The 18,593-nt window shown below is 44.9% G+C and overlaps 3 protein-coding genes across 3 annotated transcripts in view; all 3 read left to right on the top strand.

The window, feature by feature from the left end:
- Positions 1–2,094, top strand: part of LOC139913520 (tektin-2-like) — a 4,588-nt gene extending 2,494 nt beyond the window's left edge. Inside the window, exons 6-10 of the mRNA XM_071901553.2 lie at positions 162–276; positions 795–902; positions 1,308–1,451; positions 1,637–1,716; positions 1,899–2,094. Of these exons, the coding sequence (XP_071757654.1) occupies positions 162–276; positions 795–902; positions 1,308–1,451; positions 1,637–1,716; positions 1,899–2,094 (643 nt within the window). The remainder of the gene's footprint in view (positions 1–161; positions 277–794; positions 903–1,307; positions 1,452–1,636; positions 1,717–1,898) is intronic.
- Positions 2,095–2,950: 856 nt separating this feature from the next.
- Positions 2,951–6,713, top strand: stmnd1 (stathmin domain containing 1). Its single transcript, XM_078290544.1, has 6 exons — positions 2,951–3,019; positions 3,790–3,946; positions 4,138–4,286; positions 5,040–5,171; positions 5,310–5,504; positions 6,702–6,713. Exons 1-6 carry the CDS (start codon positions 2,951–2,953, stop codon positions 6,711–6,713), a joined length of 714 nt encoding a protein of 237 aa, XP_078146670.1.
- A 2,355-nt stretch (positions 6,714–9,068) lies between these two features.
- On the top strand, positions 9,069–18,239 carry rbm24a (RNA binding motif protein 24a). The gene is made up of 4 exons (XM_071901564.2): positions 9,069–9,343; positions 10,969–11,092; positions 11,656–11,710; positions 17,850–18,239. The coding sequence occupies exons 1-4, from the start codon at positions 9,176–9,178 to the stop codon at positions 18,199–18,201; spliced, it is 699 nt and encodes a 232-aa protein (XP_071757665.1). The 5' UTR covers positions 9,069–9,175; the 3' UTR covers positions 18,202–18,239.
- Positions 18,240–18,593: the final 354 nt, after the last annotated feature.

Below are 18,593 nucleotides of genomic sequence, written 5' to 3'. Positions count from 1 at the left end.
GTTAAGTTTTCCATCTGAGGAAGATTATATGTGAATATACCCCAAAATTTAGGCAGGCAAGTAACTTCAGCATTATATCTTTAATATCTATCTTGGTAGAGTTTAAATGTGTTTAATCATGTTCCACCAGTCTCTTAATCCGCTCTCCATCTTGCCTCCAGTACTCTGAGCTATGACCAGTGGCTGTCCCGCTGCAAGGGCCTGAAGCTGGCTGTTGAGAAGCTGGTTAAGGAGTGCTCCTGCTTCAGGGGGAACCTGCAGTACACACTGGCCAAGGTACCTGCCAACGACAGAGACATCCCTCAACCCTTAGTACAAGACTCACCTGAAGGCTAGAGTTTAGGGCAGGCTTAGCATAAACTGTTTGGTGGATGCTTTTATCCAAAGCTCCTTACAGTACCATGAGTGAGGAATCAAACTCCTCAGCCTGTCAGGGCTGGTGCCATGCTGAGCTCACTGAGTTACAGGACAGGGGAGATTGGTTTTAGGATGAAGTTAGGAACTATCCTTAAAGGACAATTCTGGTTATTTTCAACCCTAATTTTCCTAGTTTTTGCCATCATGCCGATTGTATTGGAGAACATCACTCTCAGACTGAGAGGTATATAGAGCTCCACAGTGAAGAAACTGACAAAATTTTGATCAGACTCCATTGGCATGTTGGCAAAAACTAGGAAAATAAAGTCCAGGTTGAAAATAACCAGAATTACCCTTTAAGCTGCTCCACTCCAAACCATCTAATGGACAATTATACTTGTGTCTCATACCACTGGTGCTTTGTATGACCATAACAGCTTAAGAATGCTCTGGAGAGCCAGCGCTGTGCCACAGACAGCATCCTGCGGAAGAGGATCAATGAGATGATGAGGGCCAAGGAGGTGCTGGAGTGGGAGAGGCAGCAGGTCAGTGCAGGTGGAGGGAGGGATGGCTTCAGTATAGACAGACCACTGGATTGTAGTCGGACACGATCATTTTGACGACTCTGTTTTGGCTTTTAATTGTTTATTATTTTGATTGATTGACTGATCAAAACAGAGCACATCAGTGTAGTACACTAAAACCCTAAGGTCTATCCATCCATTGTGGCCCCTTGAGAAATGTTAGAAATCATTTATGAGAAAGTGATGTATCAAAATCAAGCTCCTGTATGGTCCAACTAGCACAATGTTTTCCTCTTTCTCCATGGATAATATGAACATAGACAATTCACATTCTTCCATCTACAAAACAATTTCACTTGACCTCCTGTGAGCCTTCACTCACCATTCTGTGACCTTATGGCCCCAACGAACCCCTGTGCCCTGCAGATCCAGGACACCATCGTGGATCTGGCGAGGGACATGCAGAAGCTGGAGGCTCAGCTCATGGGCTGTGGGTCCAAGATGCAGCTGGCCCACAGCCGCCTGGACATCCTGAAGCAGAGGCCCAGCCTCGAGCTCTGCCTGGACCAGGTTAGTGTTTCAGCAAGGTGACCGTGACTGGGGCTTTATTTCACACAGTAACTGGATACAACTTAGATTTCATATGGTTGCAGACAAAGCCCCATAAGGCCTTAAATGCTATTCTTCTTCTTCTTGTTTTGATTGTTGTTACTGTGGAGGAAATATAATACCTTTAACCCTCTTCCCTCCTCCAGCCTCACATCAGCCTCATGCTCGAGATCAATAACCTGGCAAAGATCGCGTCTGGCCTGCGCATGAACCTGCAGCTCTCCCAGTAAGTCTGTTCACTTACTAACGTCACTGATTCCTCTTTCACTCTCATCCCAGCCTCAAGCTAAATTTTGCCTATCTAGTAAAACCGAAAGGTAGCTGCAGTCTGTCAGCTCATGTCCTAAATTTGAATATTCTGATGATCTTTAAGTACTCATTCATTATTATGTTAAACCTGATTTGCAGACAGAGCCTGGATCCCATGTACAGGAACCTGTTCATCCTGGAGAACAGACTGGCTGACAGAGCCCGCACCCTCAGTGTGGACCAGAAGTGCCAGAACCTGCGGCAGCGTTTCCTGCCTCTGCGCGGCGCCGCTGTGGTCATCGCCAACAAGCCCAAGCTCCGCCTGGCCCTGGGCCCCTGCTCCTCCTTACAGTAGAACCCAGTAGAGTGCGTCAGCATGCAGTCCTGTGGTCTTTTCCATTTGGAGTTGCGAATTTATTAAAAAGAAGCACTATCTGCAAGCAAGAAATATTTTGGCTTATGTGTGCATCTCTTTGTTTTCATTTGTGGATTAAGTGGCTTGTATGAAATGTTTTTAAGGCTGGATGAACTATGCAAGATAATTCTAGGCCTACTCATGCTCAAGTCCTCTTGCCCATACTGAAAAATAAATAAATAAATAAAAAAAATAAAAACGTGTCACATATGCTTAAAAATAAGTTGAGAGGTATGTTTCAAAATTGGCCAAAAATGTGTTTGTACATATAGATAACATTCATCTATATAATATATTATGGACATTGGAAATACATTTTATTGTTATTTTTTTTTAATTTAGGCTACTATTTAATGTATTTTCAATACATTTTCTATATGTTGTTGACATCATATATCTGCCAGTATAAATATAATGTAGCCGCGCTTAATTTCCTTTTTCTAATGCGCACTGAAGTGTCATTGGTAACCTAGTGTGGATCACAGGGCCATCAGTGTCACCAACACAACTGAACCACCGCAAAACAGTCTTTTAGAGGACAATGAGTGGGTGTTGTCATGCCCTGACTCTGACACCCACAGCTTGTTCCTGGGTGTCACCTCTTTAACCGGGTCAGATTTATTGTAGCAACGGGCCTTGGCAACGCACCGCGTCCATGGAGACCTTCTCTGTGAAGGAATGCGCCCGCTTCACACATTCCTTACGTCAATATCATGCGAAACTCGGCCTACTGAACTGTAATCAACAGCGTTTATGACTTTTATGGACTATTCAACATCATTTCTTTGAGTTGAATATGGGGTGCGGCAGATCCAAAACCACCGTGGTCCACCCGATGAGGTCCGGCGAGCTGGAGGGAAACGAGGTAGGCTCCGTCTCACATGCAACTTTTAAAGTTGTAATTGACAATTGATATATTTTCAACAGCATACACTGAGCAATATATGATAATACCCCATTGCTTAATTAACTATCTGGAGAAATAGAGGTGCATGCAAGGCGGTATTTGACAGTGGCATGTGGTACATGTTCGGCCATGAAATCCGTAGTGACCGGACCGCCTGCGCACCGGCAGGCTGCTTGTTGCCAAACCCTTTAGGGAAGCTGCTGAAAGTTACAAATGTCTTACATGGTATTTTATGAAATAACAGGCACTTGAGCTGCCTAACTTCCCGCCATAATCACCATGATATGTTCAACATGACCAGTTATGCTAATGAGGTCATTAATTAAGCTAATTAATGCATTAATTATTTCTATATCAACATTCTTGCCTACACAAAACGCGGTGGTGTTAATACGAACTCTGTCTTAAGTAAGGAGTTATAGTAGTTTAAAGAAAAACACATTTTCAGCAAATGTATGCAGCAAGGTGCTCCAAAATCCAATCAGATCATCCACTCTATAGGGGGAATCTGTGGTGAAACTGTGAAGTTTCTATCGTATTGTTCTTGACTTGAGCTATTGTGTTTACAAGTATGTGTCAGACACACAGACGCCACCATGACAACATAATGTCCCACATACCATGTACCATGGCGGCGGGACATACAAATCTTGCTCTATAGCACTGTGTTATTAGCATAGGACCTGCACCATCTTTTCCTTATCCATCGTCTGTCTCCCTCCTGTCAGGATGAGACGGGGAGTAAACATGGCGGCCGTGGAGACTCAGCAGTGTCAAAGGGCACCACAGACAGCGGGGTGGTGATGGAGAACAGAGAGATCCCCGTGTTACCTGGAGCAGTACCCAGGAAACTCCCTCCACTGACAGGTGTGTGTGTGTGTGTGTGTGTGTGTGTGAGAGAGAGAGAGAGAGAGAGAGAGAGAGAGAGAGAGACAGAAATAGACAAGATGGTGAGTGTGTTTGTGCATCAGACACACAGAATAAAATAGAACTTAATTTCCATTGGATATTTGTCTCCCGGTAGAGAAAGTCCACACTGTCCACAAACTGCAGCGTTTTTCTGTGTCCCTCTGCAGCGGGTCCAGGCCTGCAGCAGCAGGACGGCCCAGCGGTGGAGCGTCCCGACTCCAGTGACATCCTGGAGGAGCTGCTGAACCAGGGCATCATCCCAGTTGGCCAGTCCAGAGAGAGGGGCAGCGGGGCTGGGGAGGCCTACAACATCATGGTGGGTACCTGGTATACAGACGAGTCAACAGACACAAATCTGAGTCTCCCCTATAGGAGACTCATTATCTAGCATCCTCCTAAAGGTGGGATTTCACCTGGTCCAAGGTGATATTCAGGCTTAGCAAGTCTCAGAACGGACTGTGCTGCATAGATGAGTTTGCTAAATTCACATGCAGATCTGGTTTTTAGCAGGACTTAACCCTCTTATTATGTTTAAGTCAAAATTGACCTGTTTCTACTTAAACAACAGTGAAAACCACATAAATTGTATTTTTTTCAGCATAAAATTTTGTGACTCTTTCTAAAGTGGCCTCCCCATTTCAAAAAGTGAAACATTGTCCAAATAGATATTTTTATAAAGTCTCTCTACACCATGTGGGTGCAAAGATTATCGACCTGCACACACCTACACAACTGTTTGAGCAAGCATGCTAGACAGAGATAGTCAAATACAAAATATGCATCCTACATCTATCACAGCCAGTATAATCAATAAGATGCTGCAAAATGTGTGTTTTGGAATGAAAACGGGTGTTGTATCGTAAAGGAAATATGGTCTGTATGGACTATAAAATACAAAAACCCTAATTAATCTCATAGGTGTCGATGGCTGATGAGTTGGTTAGTAAGGTAAAATACTAGTAAGGTAAAACATATATTATTTATTATTATATTTTCAGTGTAAGTGCATTCACTTACACTGTGAGCTCACTGTCTCCCCCTGCTGTGTGTGTGTGTGTGTGTGCACCAGTTGGATGACAGCGAGGAGCCCAGGCGAAGGCCTCCTGCCAGACTGGAGTCCCTGAAGTCCAGGAAGGAGCAGAGTCCCACCAGCAGGGAGGCCATCGACCAAAAGATGAGACTGGCTGAAGAGAGACGCAAGGTACGCCGTGTGTGTGTTTATGTGTGTGTGTGTGTGTGTGTGTGTGTGTCATCACTTATCTCATCACCTCTGCTCTCTCTCACAGTTTGTCCCCTTGTCTCTCACCTCACATCATCTCTTCCCCCTCCTCTCTCTCAGTCAAGGGAAGACGAGCTTAAGACGCGACTGAGGACCAAGTCTGCCCGTGTCCGTGGCCCCGCCCCCTCCTCCACGGCCCTGGAGGAAGTCGACGCGGCCGCCCCTGTGGAGCAGCTACAGAAACCCCTTACCCCTGACCCACCTGGGACCCCGGGGAGCCACGAGGACACCCCAGATCCACCGCTGCATACCCAGGTTAGAGAGGCCAGGCGCGGGTCGGCCGAGGGGGGAGAGCAGAGGAGAGAGGCAGGAGGTGACGGCAGGGAGGGGGGAGGAGGAGGGGGCGGAGAAGAGAGAGACGAAGGAGGGGGGAGCAAAGATGACAGGGGAGAGGAGAGGAAAGGTGGGGACGGCGGCGGGCTCCAGGAGGAGGAGACCAGGGTGGAGGAGCTCAAGGCGGGTCAGCTCCTCACAGCCTCGGGGCAGCTGGAGAGCGACTCCACCTTCCTACATGCAGAGGACGATGAGGAGATATTTTAACCTGCATGGAAGAGCCATGTCAATCAATCAGCACTGAGGGAGAGAGAGAGAGAAAGAGAGAGACATAATATTTCCTTTTGCACAGCCAATTGGGGCTGACTAGGGCTTGTTGAAAACACTCTCTCTGTTGGCAAAAAAAATCATTTTGTTTTGGGAGAAACTGAATGAAATGAACAAGCCCTGGTTAGCCTGGATTGGCCCTGCAGTGGAAATCGGGCTAATGTGAGGTTGAGTTGTTCATGTTCTTGTAATGAAGGATAATTTCAATAGCAGCTAAGTGCGTTAGTCCATAAACTGTTGTGATAACACTGTAGCTCGGTAATAAACATAAAGGAATATGAGGGTTTACTTTCCAATGCAATATAACAGTATATTAACCTTGATGAATGCTTTAATATCACCAAGACTCAATGTTCTTGCCAACATACCAAATTGATTTGAATGAGATTTTTTTGTTTTACATTCATTTGTGAACTGTGATATTGTTCTGTCTTATTTTGTATGCGGAGGCTATACTATAGGCAGTTGTTTTGTTGGGCACAAGATGGTGCTGTTTCAGTTGGATGGAGTTACATTACAGCTCCATAAAGTTAATACACCTCCTTTAAAATAAGCTATTGTGAGTTTGGCGCCATGTGAGGAAGTGCCTTGTTTTAAAAAGACATGGAGTGTAAAAAGAGGTTCTTATTAATCAATAAAGTTTCCATATTTCCCTATGTGTTGTTTTTCTGAATGGTGTGCATGAGAGAGGAGAGAGAGAGAGAGGGGGGAGTTTTCAGGTGTTTGTCAGGTCAGAATTCACTAATAATATAACTTTATACTGTTACTTTTAGGTGTTTGTTCCAAGAGAGGGGAGGAGAGAATGGTTGGTGATGTGGGCGACCTTAGTGTGACTGTGTTGTGGGTATTCAGCTGTTCCAGTGACCCTTGACCTTTAGGTTTTCTCTGCTGAACAGGTGTGTGCTGCGGCCAAATGGCAAACAAGCACAAAGTTACAGTTTCAACTCTCAAAGCACAACAGCCTTTGTCTTGATAAAATTGCATCAACCTCCCAGTAGGTTATGGAATAATTGAGGTAACTGATAAACGGGACTCTGTAGGGCCAAATAGAAGTTAGGCAATGGGAATCACACTTATAACCTGTTTAATTCTGTAATGTAGCATGTGGTGATCAGTCCTGGAGATCTTCTGTGCATGTGATCTCCGAGCCACAAGTCGTCACTCTGAGTATTTCTAAAGGTTATTGGAAAAAAGACACAAGATAACCTTTGAATAATAGGGCCAAAGCCAGTCATTGTAAAGGTAAGAGGATTCAGACTAGTCAGCATGCTGCACGCGCACGGAGACAACAAGGGGACGCAACCTGACCGGATCCCCATTGTTGAGCCTGGGAAACTCGATATTGGCCCCTTTTTTTTACCACGACTCCACTCCGACTTTAAAGGGCGTGTGGTTGCATAAATAAAATAGTGAGTGAACCGAGACATCGCAAAAAGACGCTCTATCAGGTTGCGTCCACCAACAGTGACAGAGAGACGTTCATCTGTGATCAGGAGTCCTGCAGTGGCAATTCACATTGGCTTGGTATGGCAAAGTATGGCCACTCGCCGTAACTTTGCCTAAATGAGCACAAATTTGATATTGTAGCTTTTAGAAGTACAATGGAAAGCAAGGATCAAGAAAAAATCGCAAGAAATGTGTTAGGAAGCCGTGCGTAAAACAACACAGCAGGACCAATTTAGGGCCAGTGTCCCCTATAAACGGTGTGCGCATGTGCAGGATAGTTTGGTGACCTATACGTCTACTAACCAAATGATATCTGGTTAGTCATCAGTAATTGATCCACTTGTCCCTTCTAATGATATTAGATGCAGGGACTTTGGCATGGGCTTTAGTGAGTTGGCGGTCCTGGCAATATATAGCATGGCATTCCAGCTGCGGTGTCGACAAGGAGAGAAGAAATGACAGCTAGCCATGTTCGCACTGCAGATTTGGCAGCTCATCATGTTACCGGCAACAGGACACACATATGTAGGCCGGCCGCAGGAACAGAGGGAGCAGGAGCGGAGCCGCTATGAATGATTTACAACAAAGTTCCCTATCACATTACTGGGGATGAATTACCCATCCCGGTTGGTTAAAAAGCGCCTCTGCAATCAGCCCACAGTAGAGGAGAGCAAACCGCTTCATAAGTTATTTCACTGACTGATGTTCAAAGACTCTTGATACAAACTGAATCGATCTTTGACTGTTTACTGATCCTTACCCATCATAAATGCCGTGCGTAATTGCTTGACGCACGACACATTTTACTCTCTGAAGAGGACATACGTTACTGTGACTCAATTAATTAAAGTAATTACTAAATTGATTGTGAAAAGGAGACTATTGATTATTTGTCCTGCTGTTTAGAGCAGGGGATCCGAGTTTTTCATGTCAAGGACCCTCAAAGAGAGAAGCCTATGGACCCCATTTGATAAGATATTTTGTCTTAAAGATCCCCGTTGTCGTTAGATATGAGTTAGTACAGAGCTGCATGACTTCATGCATGACTAGGCATGACTATAGCCTACTGATGAGTGGATATAAGAGACAGTGAAACCTATGGTCAAAATAGTCATCCTTATATGTTAGCTTATTCATACGAGCTAATTGTGCGAATTTCTAGTGAATGGCGAAAGACTGGAATTAAAACCTCGAGGACCCCTGGAGGCCCCAGAACTGTATTTGGAAGACAATAAAAAAAAAAATCACATCAGGGAAGCATTCAGGCCCAACATTCCCTGATCTGCTCTGATAATTGAATTCAAATTACAATATTTTGTCAGCCATCAGTCATTTCTCCACGTTGTCCCCAGAAATATAATCGATGTAAGCGGGGTTTGGACGTTTTGGTGGTAAATGGCATCATGCATTTAATTAGATGCGGTAGGGTTTAATGACTGGACGCGCCTGATCTTTTTCTTACATTGAAGGAGCTGCAGTGTTTTATTCTGCAGGCTTCCCAGCTGTTATCCTGCGCCGGTGGGCGGGCGGACACTGACTAGCCTGCAACTGGGTGGAGTTAGAAGCAGCGCTTTTAGGAATGGGTCCGAAACCTATTTAGTTAGACACCAGAGTTACCAAGAAGAGCTGGAAACACCTGATGATCTTTTTGGGACAATCCGCTCCATATAACTCTCTTTTTAATTGTCGGAAGATAAATCTACCTCCAATCTTCATTTTTGTCGAGTATTGTCTCACTATTTTTTCCTCTTTCTGAAAAAGTACCAAGTTATAGAGCCAACTGCTCTCTCTCTCACACACAGCATTATTGATAACTTATTGATAAGGAGACATTGCACTATTCTTTTGATTGTTGCTATTTATTGTATTTTGCACTAAAGATGCACACCACGCAAAAGGACACGACCTATACGAAGATTTTTGTCGGGGGTCTACCCTACCACACCACGGATTCAAGTCTCAGGAAATATTTTGAAGTGTTTGGTGAGATTGAAGAAGCGGTGGTTATTACCGACAGACAGACCGGCAAGTCTAGGGGTTATGGATTCGTAAGTATCAATTAATCACACGTTTATTATGTTTCCACACATGTTTACTCAAAAAATGTTAACTTTGAAACATTGTCTTGCGCAGCCAAATGCCTGCCATCACATGCCCCTTGTTTATGCGGATGGCGGTTGCTGTATTTCACAACATTTGACTGACAATTATATACAGGCGGTCACAGGATAAGGGTTTTTATGTTTTGATAGGCAAGCCCAGCTGAAATTTGTCGCTGACTTCTGTTGAAATCTCGCACACTGCAACTTGTTGCGCGTTGGAATTCGCCCTGACACGTTTCCAAACGAGCTGCCCACAAATTGACAGTTTTGGTGGCTGAGCAAAAAAACCTCATGATGATGTCTTGATATTACAGAGCAATTTTCTGAAATGGATACAATGGATTCACTCTGGTGTTTTCTCCCCTTAAAGCTAATGATAACGCGCGCGGATAGTTGGCTCATAACGCTGGGAAACATTGTGGTCCCACGAGTCATAAAAACTGACAAAAAAACCCATTACGCACCACTGTCGTTTAACACGCCATGATATTACCAGAAGAGGTGGAGACATAATGTAACCCGCCACTCTGCGTTGTTTTCAGTGTTCAATTCAGCCAGTATGTAAAAAAACACCCCATCTCTTTATAGGAATTGACAGTTTGATTCATTGATTCACACACACACACACACACAGACGCACGCACGCACGCACGCACAGACACACACAGATCACATACCTACATGCATAACAGGACTGCCAAAAGTGAGATCCACACACCAAATTTGGCCCTAGTCAAAAACTGGCTTTTCATGAGATATTGGGTTTGTTTAGATGCTATTTAATTATATTCGATGAGTAATTTGGGCATAACTTGCCAATAGATGATATAAGATTTTAGCCCATGATATAAACAATATCTGTGTGTTGGGACCAGCAAAAGGCGCTGTCTGCCTGCAGTTTCATTACTGCACAACACTGCACTAAAAGTCTTTTTACTCTGGCACATCACATGCATTCATTATTCATGCCCCTTTTCTGTATTGTTCCCTCAAAACTGCTTCAGGCCGGACCAGGGGGGGCAGTTGGTGTTTTAGAGGAAACAGACCGGCCAAAACAGTTTGTGAAGGGCAGAGTTGGGTGATAAAGTCGTACTGTTGTAATGGGAGCCATAATGGAGCGCATGTGGGGCCAGTCAGTCAGTCAGCCAGTCAGTCCATCCATCCATCCATCATTCGCTTCTACACATCTCTAGAGGCACGGAGACAGTTGGAAACATTATGGATGTGTCTATTATGCCTGCTGCTTTAATTTTTCACACACACACACACACACACACACACAACTATGTTCCTGCTTATGTGCACACACACACACACACACACACACACACACTCACACACTCACATTCAGTATATGGTCTCTCTCTGTCTTTCTCTCTCTCTCACAAACACACACACTGTCCCATCATTTCACCTCTTTGTTTATCACCATACTAAATGCTGCCAAGGCAACCCGTTGTCTTTGTGGGGTCTCCAGGAAGGAAAGTGTCAAGTTCACACACACACGCCTTTAGTTTAATCCAACTTTAATCCACGTCTTTACCGTTCCTGCGTGTGTCTCCTGCCTGCAGGTGACGATGGCGGACCGCTCGGCTGCAGACCGGGCCTGCAAGGACCCCAACCCCATCATCGACGGCAGGAAGGCCAACGTCAATCTGGCCTACCTGGGGGCCAAGCCTCGGGTGATGCAGCCAGGTAAGGACAGACAATACCGGGAAATGGGGAACAGGAACAAAAAAAAGCAAAAAAAATCAGTTAATTTGCCACAGCAAGCTTCAAAAATCTGTTTTCTGTCTAAGTTGCAGTCTTGAATAGCAGATATGGTTGTTGGTTGTTGTTCAGATCAAATCTTGAATGAACAGTATAAAAAAAAAAAAAGTGCATAAGATCAGGAAACCAGGCAGTGTGTGTGTGTCATTTATATTCATAGAAGTATTTTAAATCTATAGCCAGATGAATGTAGCATGTGGCTTTGTCCCCACATTGTTTCACAGGTTCCTATTTTGTTTGGAAACCCCAAGGGTAAATTTGGCTGCATTGGCAAAGCAGTGAACAAGAAAATCAAGTCAATTCTACTCGATTGTCACCTGAGGGTTTTTTCAGGATGTTAGCTCCTGCAGAGCAACAGCCACAAACTTAGTTATGAGGTTAATAATATAGACTTCAAATTATATAGAAATCAAGAGAAAGACTGTACTGATGTGTACTGTTTTCAGTGGCTGCTTCAATGTTTTCTCAATTCATTTCTCTTTCTTCAGGTTTTACCTTTGGTGTTCCCCAAATTCATCCTGCGTTCATCCAAAGGCCTTATGGGTAAGTACTGATGAGGAGTGTCTGGATGTTCTCATCGCTTATGTAGTATCAACTTTAACTTTAGAGTGATACATTATAATGTGTTAATGTTATCTTTTTCAGTTTGTATTGTATGCTAATTGATCCTATCAGTCTGATTTTTTGTCTTTACTCCTGTTTCTCCCCTAACGTAGAAGATAGGTGATAATTCTCGTGGATAATAAGAAGTGTTTAGTTTATTCCTTTATCATTGTCCACCAACAAGCCAGTCAAACTGCTTTTTCAAGGTTTGCCTGTTTGTGTGAATGTGCGTGTGTATGTGTATATGTGTGTGTGTGTGTGTGTGTGTGTTGTGTTCTTGTGTGCATGCATCTTTAGAGATTGTGTGGTTGTTTGTGTGCGTGTGTGTGTGCGTGTGTGTGCGTGTGTGTGTGTGTGTGTGCGTGTGTGTGTGTGTGCTGACTGGACAATGATGGAAAGTTCCAGCCTGACTCAATGTTATCTATCTTTCTTTGGTTCGACAGGCTCGATCTCGGTTAAGCTAACTGTGCTGGTTTGTGGAATAGTTCTGCGAACATAATCACAGATCAGAGAAAGGAATTACCTGTAGACTCAAACACACACAAACAAGCTCTCAAAATGGTGATTATAGATGCATGTACGTTGGTTTCTGTTTTATTTTGGTTTTGACTTTTTTTTATTTTCTCATTTTATTTGAATAGAACTTAGAGCTTTGTGTGCAGTTATGAAGTGGTGTTGTTAGCTAAACCGTGTGCTTTCTACTTTAATGACCAAAAAAAAAAAAAAAAAAAAAAAAGCTGGATTGACTGAATTTTTGGGGTGTTCTTTTTCTTTTTTTTGTGGAAGAGTGTTAACTTTGCCAAGGGGGAGCAAAGTGTTTTGTTTTCATTTTAATGCTTTTGTGCTGTAGCTTGTGGTTGACTATTTTGTTTAACAGGATGTGCTTTTCCATGTGTTTCTGGCTGTCTTGTTGGAGTGAGTGATGAGTTTTCTGTGTGATTTTCTTTTTTTAATTTCTCCCATCCCTCACACCATTCTCACCCCTTTGCCTTAGAATAACAATCAGCCCATTGCCTGCGTGTGCTTAGCATCTTCCTGGTGTTGGTGACTGTCTTACATTAACACTGAGGTTGACGAAGCCACTGTGAAAGCATTTCTCTTCTCAGAGCGCCATATCACTTCTGTCTTGCTCTGTCTCTCTTTCTGTCGTCTCTTTACGCCTCAGTGTGTATTTTCCTTCCTCTCTATCTCTCTGTCTGCATATCAGGCTATTTCTCTCTCTCTCACTCTGTCTTTCTCCTTCTCACTGCCCTTCCATGCCTATATTGTACATCATACATCCCCCAAAGGTCGTGTAGCGCTCAATTATACATACATGATAAAGAACAACGACAGGCAAACCACGCTCTGTGTGTGTGTGTGTCTGTGTGCATGTATACATTAGTGTGTATCAGTTCTAGCCATTGTTGTATGTGCATTTGCATGTGTCTGCGTGGACACGTGTACGTGCCGGGTTGCGTCTATACGTGTGGGTGTGTGCTCTTTAGTGTGTGTGTGTCTTTGTCTGTCCACATGTACGCGCGTTTTCAGAACCCAGGCCAGCTCAGCTCAGCGCACCAAAGTCTCCAATGTGACACAAACAAATGTCTGGATGCCACAGTGCGTTCTCTCTCTCTCTCTCTCTCTCCCTCTCTCACTCTTATTCTCTCTGAACAAGCTTTCGTCACATGGGCTCGTGGTGTTAAGGAAAACAAGCGCGCCCATTGTGCCGCACAAAGCCCCGAATGCTGACGCTGCAGTCGCATGAAGCTCTGTGTCGTATGGGAGGGAGGGTGGGGTGGGGTGGGGTGGGGTGGGGTGGTCTAGTGGGAGTGGGGGGGGGTGGGGGGGGTCGTCTCTGTCTTTCTCTCTCTCTGTCATGTAAAAGCAAGACAGGGGCTTTAAAACCAGGGTCGACCCACATGGGAGACCCTCGGGTGGGTGTTTAAAGGGCCACATAGACGTACAGTATAGAGCCGGGTGGGAAAGAAGGACACATCCGCCCTTACATCATTACCATCAATCCATGGTGATTAACACCACAGGGTCAGTCTGCATTCAGCACATACAGTAGATGCTGCATACAGATCTGTGTGAGAAAGTTCCATGCAAACTCACCTGATCCGTGTAACTCGCCATGTGTGAATTCTGACTGAAGTCCTGCTGTACTTTAAGCATAACTGTAGACCGGATAAAAACAAATCTGTAATGTAATGAGTGACTCTCCCGAAGCAGGACAGGTGTGCTCCCCTAACCTCCTATGCTGGGTTGGTGCACACACACACACACACACACGCACACACACACAGCCACTGAACACATTTTATCTTGCACACACACAAGCCACTCACACTTCACACTGTACATCTACACACGTGCGTTCTCCCTCAGTATTCGCCATCGGTGTCACCCATGTGGCATGCGCTGTGGCACAGCACCTTTATTTAGCCCTGAACTTTAATGACCGTTGGGTTGTAGGAGCACAGCATTCCAGTAGACACACACACACACACACACAGTCAAACACACCATAGGTACGTTTTCACAATGGAGCCACACAGCAGTGGTATCTTTAAATCTTACATTATCACCATCTCCAGGGAAAATAGGGTATTTTTTTTTATAAGGGGGCATATTGGATGAGTCAGCCAGAGCTTTGCTTCCCATGGCCAAAAACTCTGCTGTGCTATGTGTGTGTGTGTGCGTGTGTGTGTGTGTGTATGCGTGCACATGCTTGTGTATGTGTGCGTTAGTCTACCCTGCAGTGTACCATCCCATGGATACTACGGGGGTCAGGAATCAGAGACAGTGAAGGTTCAACCCCGAATTACGAACCAAGCTATAGGATTTGGTTTCAAGACCGATGGAGATGGGTGCATGCCACTGGAAGTCCCTGTTTGAAGTGTTAGACAGGCAAAAAATAGTTACTGTTAAAACTCCAGCCTCTACAGTCAATCAGATAGTAGCACATAGTGGTTGTTCCATGAAAATCTTGCATCTCCAAATTCTGGGGGAACGGTAGCAGTTTACATGGGTCTTTATGTGATGTACACAGATTCATGACCCTCAGGCCCATGAAACCCATTGAAAACCCATAATACAATTTCTAAAATGCATGATCAGCTATCATTAAATAAGGAGTTTCTTTATGAAGGCATAAGGTTTTCATCCGACTGCAGTGACATGCTATGAAGGCTTATACGTCTCAGGCTTATACGTCTTAATTTAGTAATACATAGTCACTGTAACTAGGTAGAAACTGTTATCAATCTCAGTCCATTTCCAGTTAAATTCTGATTGTCAAGTCACTACTTCTAGTATCTTCACTTATATATATACTGTGTACATACAGTACCTAAACCGCAGTAGTAGTTATTACTCGAGCACAATATCGAAAAGCACACACATAGAAGAAACTCATATGTTGTATTCCCAGAACTCTTGTTCTAGGTTATTAAATGACATCCTTTGTCAATGTCCTGCAAAAAGCTTACCTCTCCTCAAAGGCCGATTTCTGGAACTTAGATGGGTCGGCCACATTTTATCCATCTAGTGGACAAAGTCAGATGGCAATTTACAGCAGGTTAAACTGATCAAATTGAGGTAAAAGGCTTTTGTGGGACAATCAGTGAATCTCTAAACTTAGTTGAATTTCTCTTTAAGTATGAATATTATAAGTAGTTATATTAAACCAGGAAACAGAATAGGTATTAGTGAATCAGCCTGCATTGGCGTTTTGTAAGAAAGCCTCTCACTGTGCTTTCAGCTATAGAGGAATCTCTAATCACAGTGTCTGAATGTGTGAGAATGATATATTGAGTTGTACCATATGTGTGTGTGTGTGTGTGTGTGTGTGTGTGTGTGTGTGTATGCTAGGGTTAGACCAATCGAATATTGGCCAGTCATTCACCTCCAGTATAACAGAAGCTCCTCCCTGACCACAGCTACTAAATGTTTTTTATTATTATATATTATTATTATAACCCTAAAAGAATTTCATTAGTGTTTCAAAGGGGAGTTTTAGTATCACATGATGATCAAAATGCCATTTCAGAGGTTTTTCCAACCTGCCATTAATATAATTCTGGGGAAAACAATCCATTCAGTCCCAAAATATCGGTATCTTCCAAAAGCCATATTGGTCTAACCTTAGTGTGTGTGTGTGTGTCTGTGTGTGTGTGTCTCTGTGTGTTTTTGCAGTGTTGCATGTGTTGCCTAACCAAACCTTTGTGTAGTTTTGTGGGAGGTTGTGCTGTGTGTGTGTGTGTGTGTGTGTGTGTGTGCACGTACCAGTGTATGTGCCAAGGCTGAGGCATCTGACGGTGACGTCACTGGATCCTCAGTGACCTTTGCCCTGAGTGACAGTCACACCAAACCTCCACATGCCCACTCACTCCGTTTATTCACCCCTCTCTGTTTTGTGTCTTTTTCGGCTGAGTGATTGTGCCGTGTCCTTGTTGTCGTTGTTGTTTTTGTAATTGGTCCAGTCGAGGTGGACTATTTTTATATATTTCTTCCTCCCTGACGCCTTTGTTTGTACAACTTGCTGTTGTTTTGTTTTTTCTGTTTTTCTATGGGCCCACTGTTTTGGTTGAGATGTGATTGGATTGGATAATGGAGTGCTGACAATAGGGTTGCCACGATAGATCCTGCCTTTCACACTTAACATTTTCTGCACCCACTTTCTTCTTCTCCCAATCCAGACTCCAAACTGACTACCTGAAGTTTATTTATACCTCCTCCTCTACTCGACTGATTATATTTGGTCTCCTTGATTTTCTCTCAGCAGCTTTTCGAGCCTTCTTAAAGTGCACACCATCATACACTTCTCATAAAAAAGAATACGTAGCTCACCGCTAGCAGCTGTTGGAGCTGTGTGCAGCAAATATGAAATTGTTTCCAGCAATTTGTCAAGCCCGGTGCTTCTCATTCCATTTGAATTAAAGTGAGATTCAATTTGATCACATTTTACTTTTATCTCAAAAAGGGAGGGAGGGCAGTCGGGGTAAATCAGTTTGTTTCATGGGCAGGACATCAAAGACTCAGAATCGCACAAGATATTCAGCCTTCAAGTTGTTTCTTCTGGGTTCCCCCTACACTCATAAGTTGGCGTTCTTCCCTGAGCCAGTAGTGTAAGTTTCAAAAGCTCCCACCGTGCTCGCTGTCCAGCAGAGTTTCCAGGCCTTATAGAGTCTGGGGGCGGGATATGACTATGTCATGGAGGGCAGAATGTGCTCATTGTTCTGTTCTTGATTGCTTATTTAATCGAAACATCCCTCTGGGTGCAGAGCCTAGCCCCGGCTCCCCCGCCGCCCCCCCGGCTCTTTGTCCCAACACAGAGGGGGAAATGGCCAGCAGCGTCCTTTTTGAAAACTGTCCAGCTGTCAAAGTGGCAGTGACATTTTCACAATGCTTCCCTGGGTTCATCTCCTCTATCCGCACCCCCGCCCCCGGTGCTGTAAGCCCACCCGCCCCCCGCCCCACCCCACCCCCCACCCCCCTCCAGCAGGCAGGGGACGGCACCAGAGCCAAATCCACATGTGACCGACAGACAAGCGCAGACGAGCTGCAGATTACAGCTCTCTGTCTCCTTCTCTCTTCCTCTCTCACTCTCCCTCTCTCTGCCTCTCTGTAGTTCTGTCTCCACAACCACAAGCGAGCTCAAAACTGACCAAAACTCCCACATGGGACCAGTTTGTTTCCCATGGCACGTCCCTTAAAGAAGATGACATCATCACCCGTGCTTAACTCCCTCCAATCTTCAATCAGAGAAATGTGATTGTCCAATAGATGTGAATGACCCAGAGGTTAAATAAGCAGCCTCTGGGCTTTCAAACACTCTCACCTTCCCATCTTCTTTTCACAGAGAGATCTCTATTTTGGCAACCCTATATTGTTCTAATCCCTACTAGCAGGCATTTCCTTGGTGTTCTTGACTGGTGGATTGGACTGGGGCTGGGTGGTGGGAGGGCGCTTGGCCGCAGTGTGGTTGAGTTGGGTTTGGGTTTAGGATGGGGGGCTGCTGCTCTCAGACTGGGGGGTTTGGTGCCGGCTCAGGGATCCAACTAACCCTCTGTACGTGTGTGTGTTTGTCCCACAGGATCCCGGCCCACTATGTGTACCCTCAGGCCTTCATGCAGCCCAGTGTGGTCATCCCACACGTACAGCCCACCGCCGCCACCTCCGCCACCACCTCCTCCCCCTACATCGACTACACCGGAGCCGCCTACGCGCAGTATTCTGCCGCCGCGGCCAGCGCCGCCGCAGCTGCCGCATACGAGCAGTATCCTTACGCCGCCTCCCCCGCCGCCGCGGGCTACGTGGCCACCGCCGGCTACGGCTACGCGGTCCAGCAGCCTTTAGCCACCGCCGCTCCGGGCTCAGCCGCAGCTGCGGCCGCCGCCTTCGGCCAGTACCAGCCTCAGCAGCTGCAAGCTGACCGCATGCAATAGCAGCCACTGCAACCGTTGGACATGCAGGGAGGGGAGGCCCACCCCCGGGCCCAGCTGATTGGTCATGAGAAGGAGCAGCGAAGGAAAAGGAAGAGGGATTGGCCTTAAGGGTGGGCATGTCAGCGACTCAGGCAGAGTCGCTCTGAAAAGGTGATGGTGATGATGATGATGATGATGATGGTGGTGGTGGTGATGGTAGTGATGATGATGGTGAGGTGGGAACTTCATACAGTAGCTTTCCAACTTGCTGTGCTTCAACCAAAAAAATGAGAAAACGAAAAAACTCGCAGAACAAATTAAGGAAGATGATTTACTATTATCATTGTTGTTGTTATTACTATTATTATTATCATTACTATTATCATTGTAGTAGAGTACTTATTTCTAGAGAA

Source organism: Centroberyx gerrardi, chromosome 19 (genome assembly GCF_048128805.1).
Source record: "Centroberyx gerrardi isolate f3 chromosome 19, fCenGer3.hap1.cur.20231027, whole genome shotgun sequence".
NCBI lineage: Eukaryota > Metazoa > Chordata > Actinopteri > Beryciformes > Berycidae > Centroberyx > Centroberyx gerrardi.
This window is presented reverse-complemented; position numbering and strand designations above follow the sequence as displayed.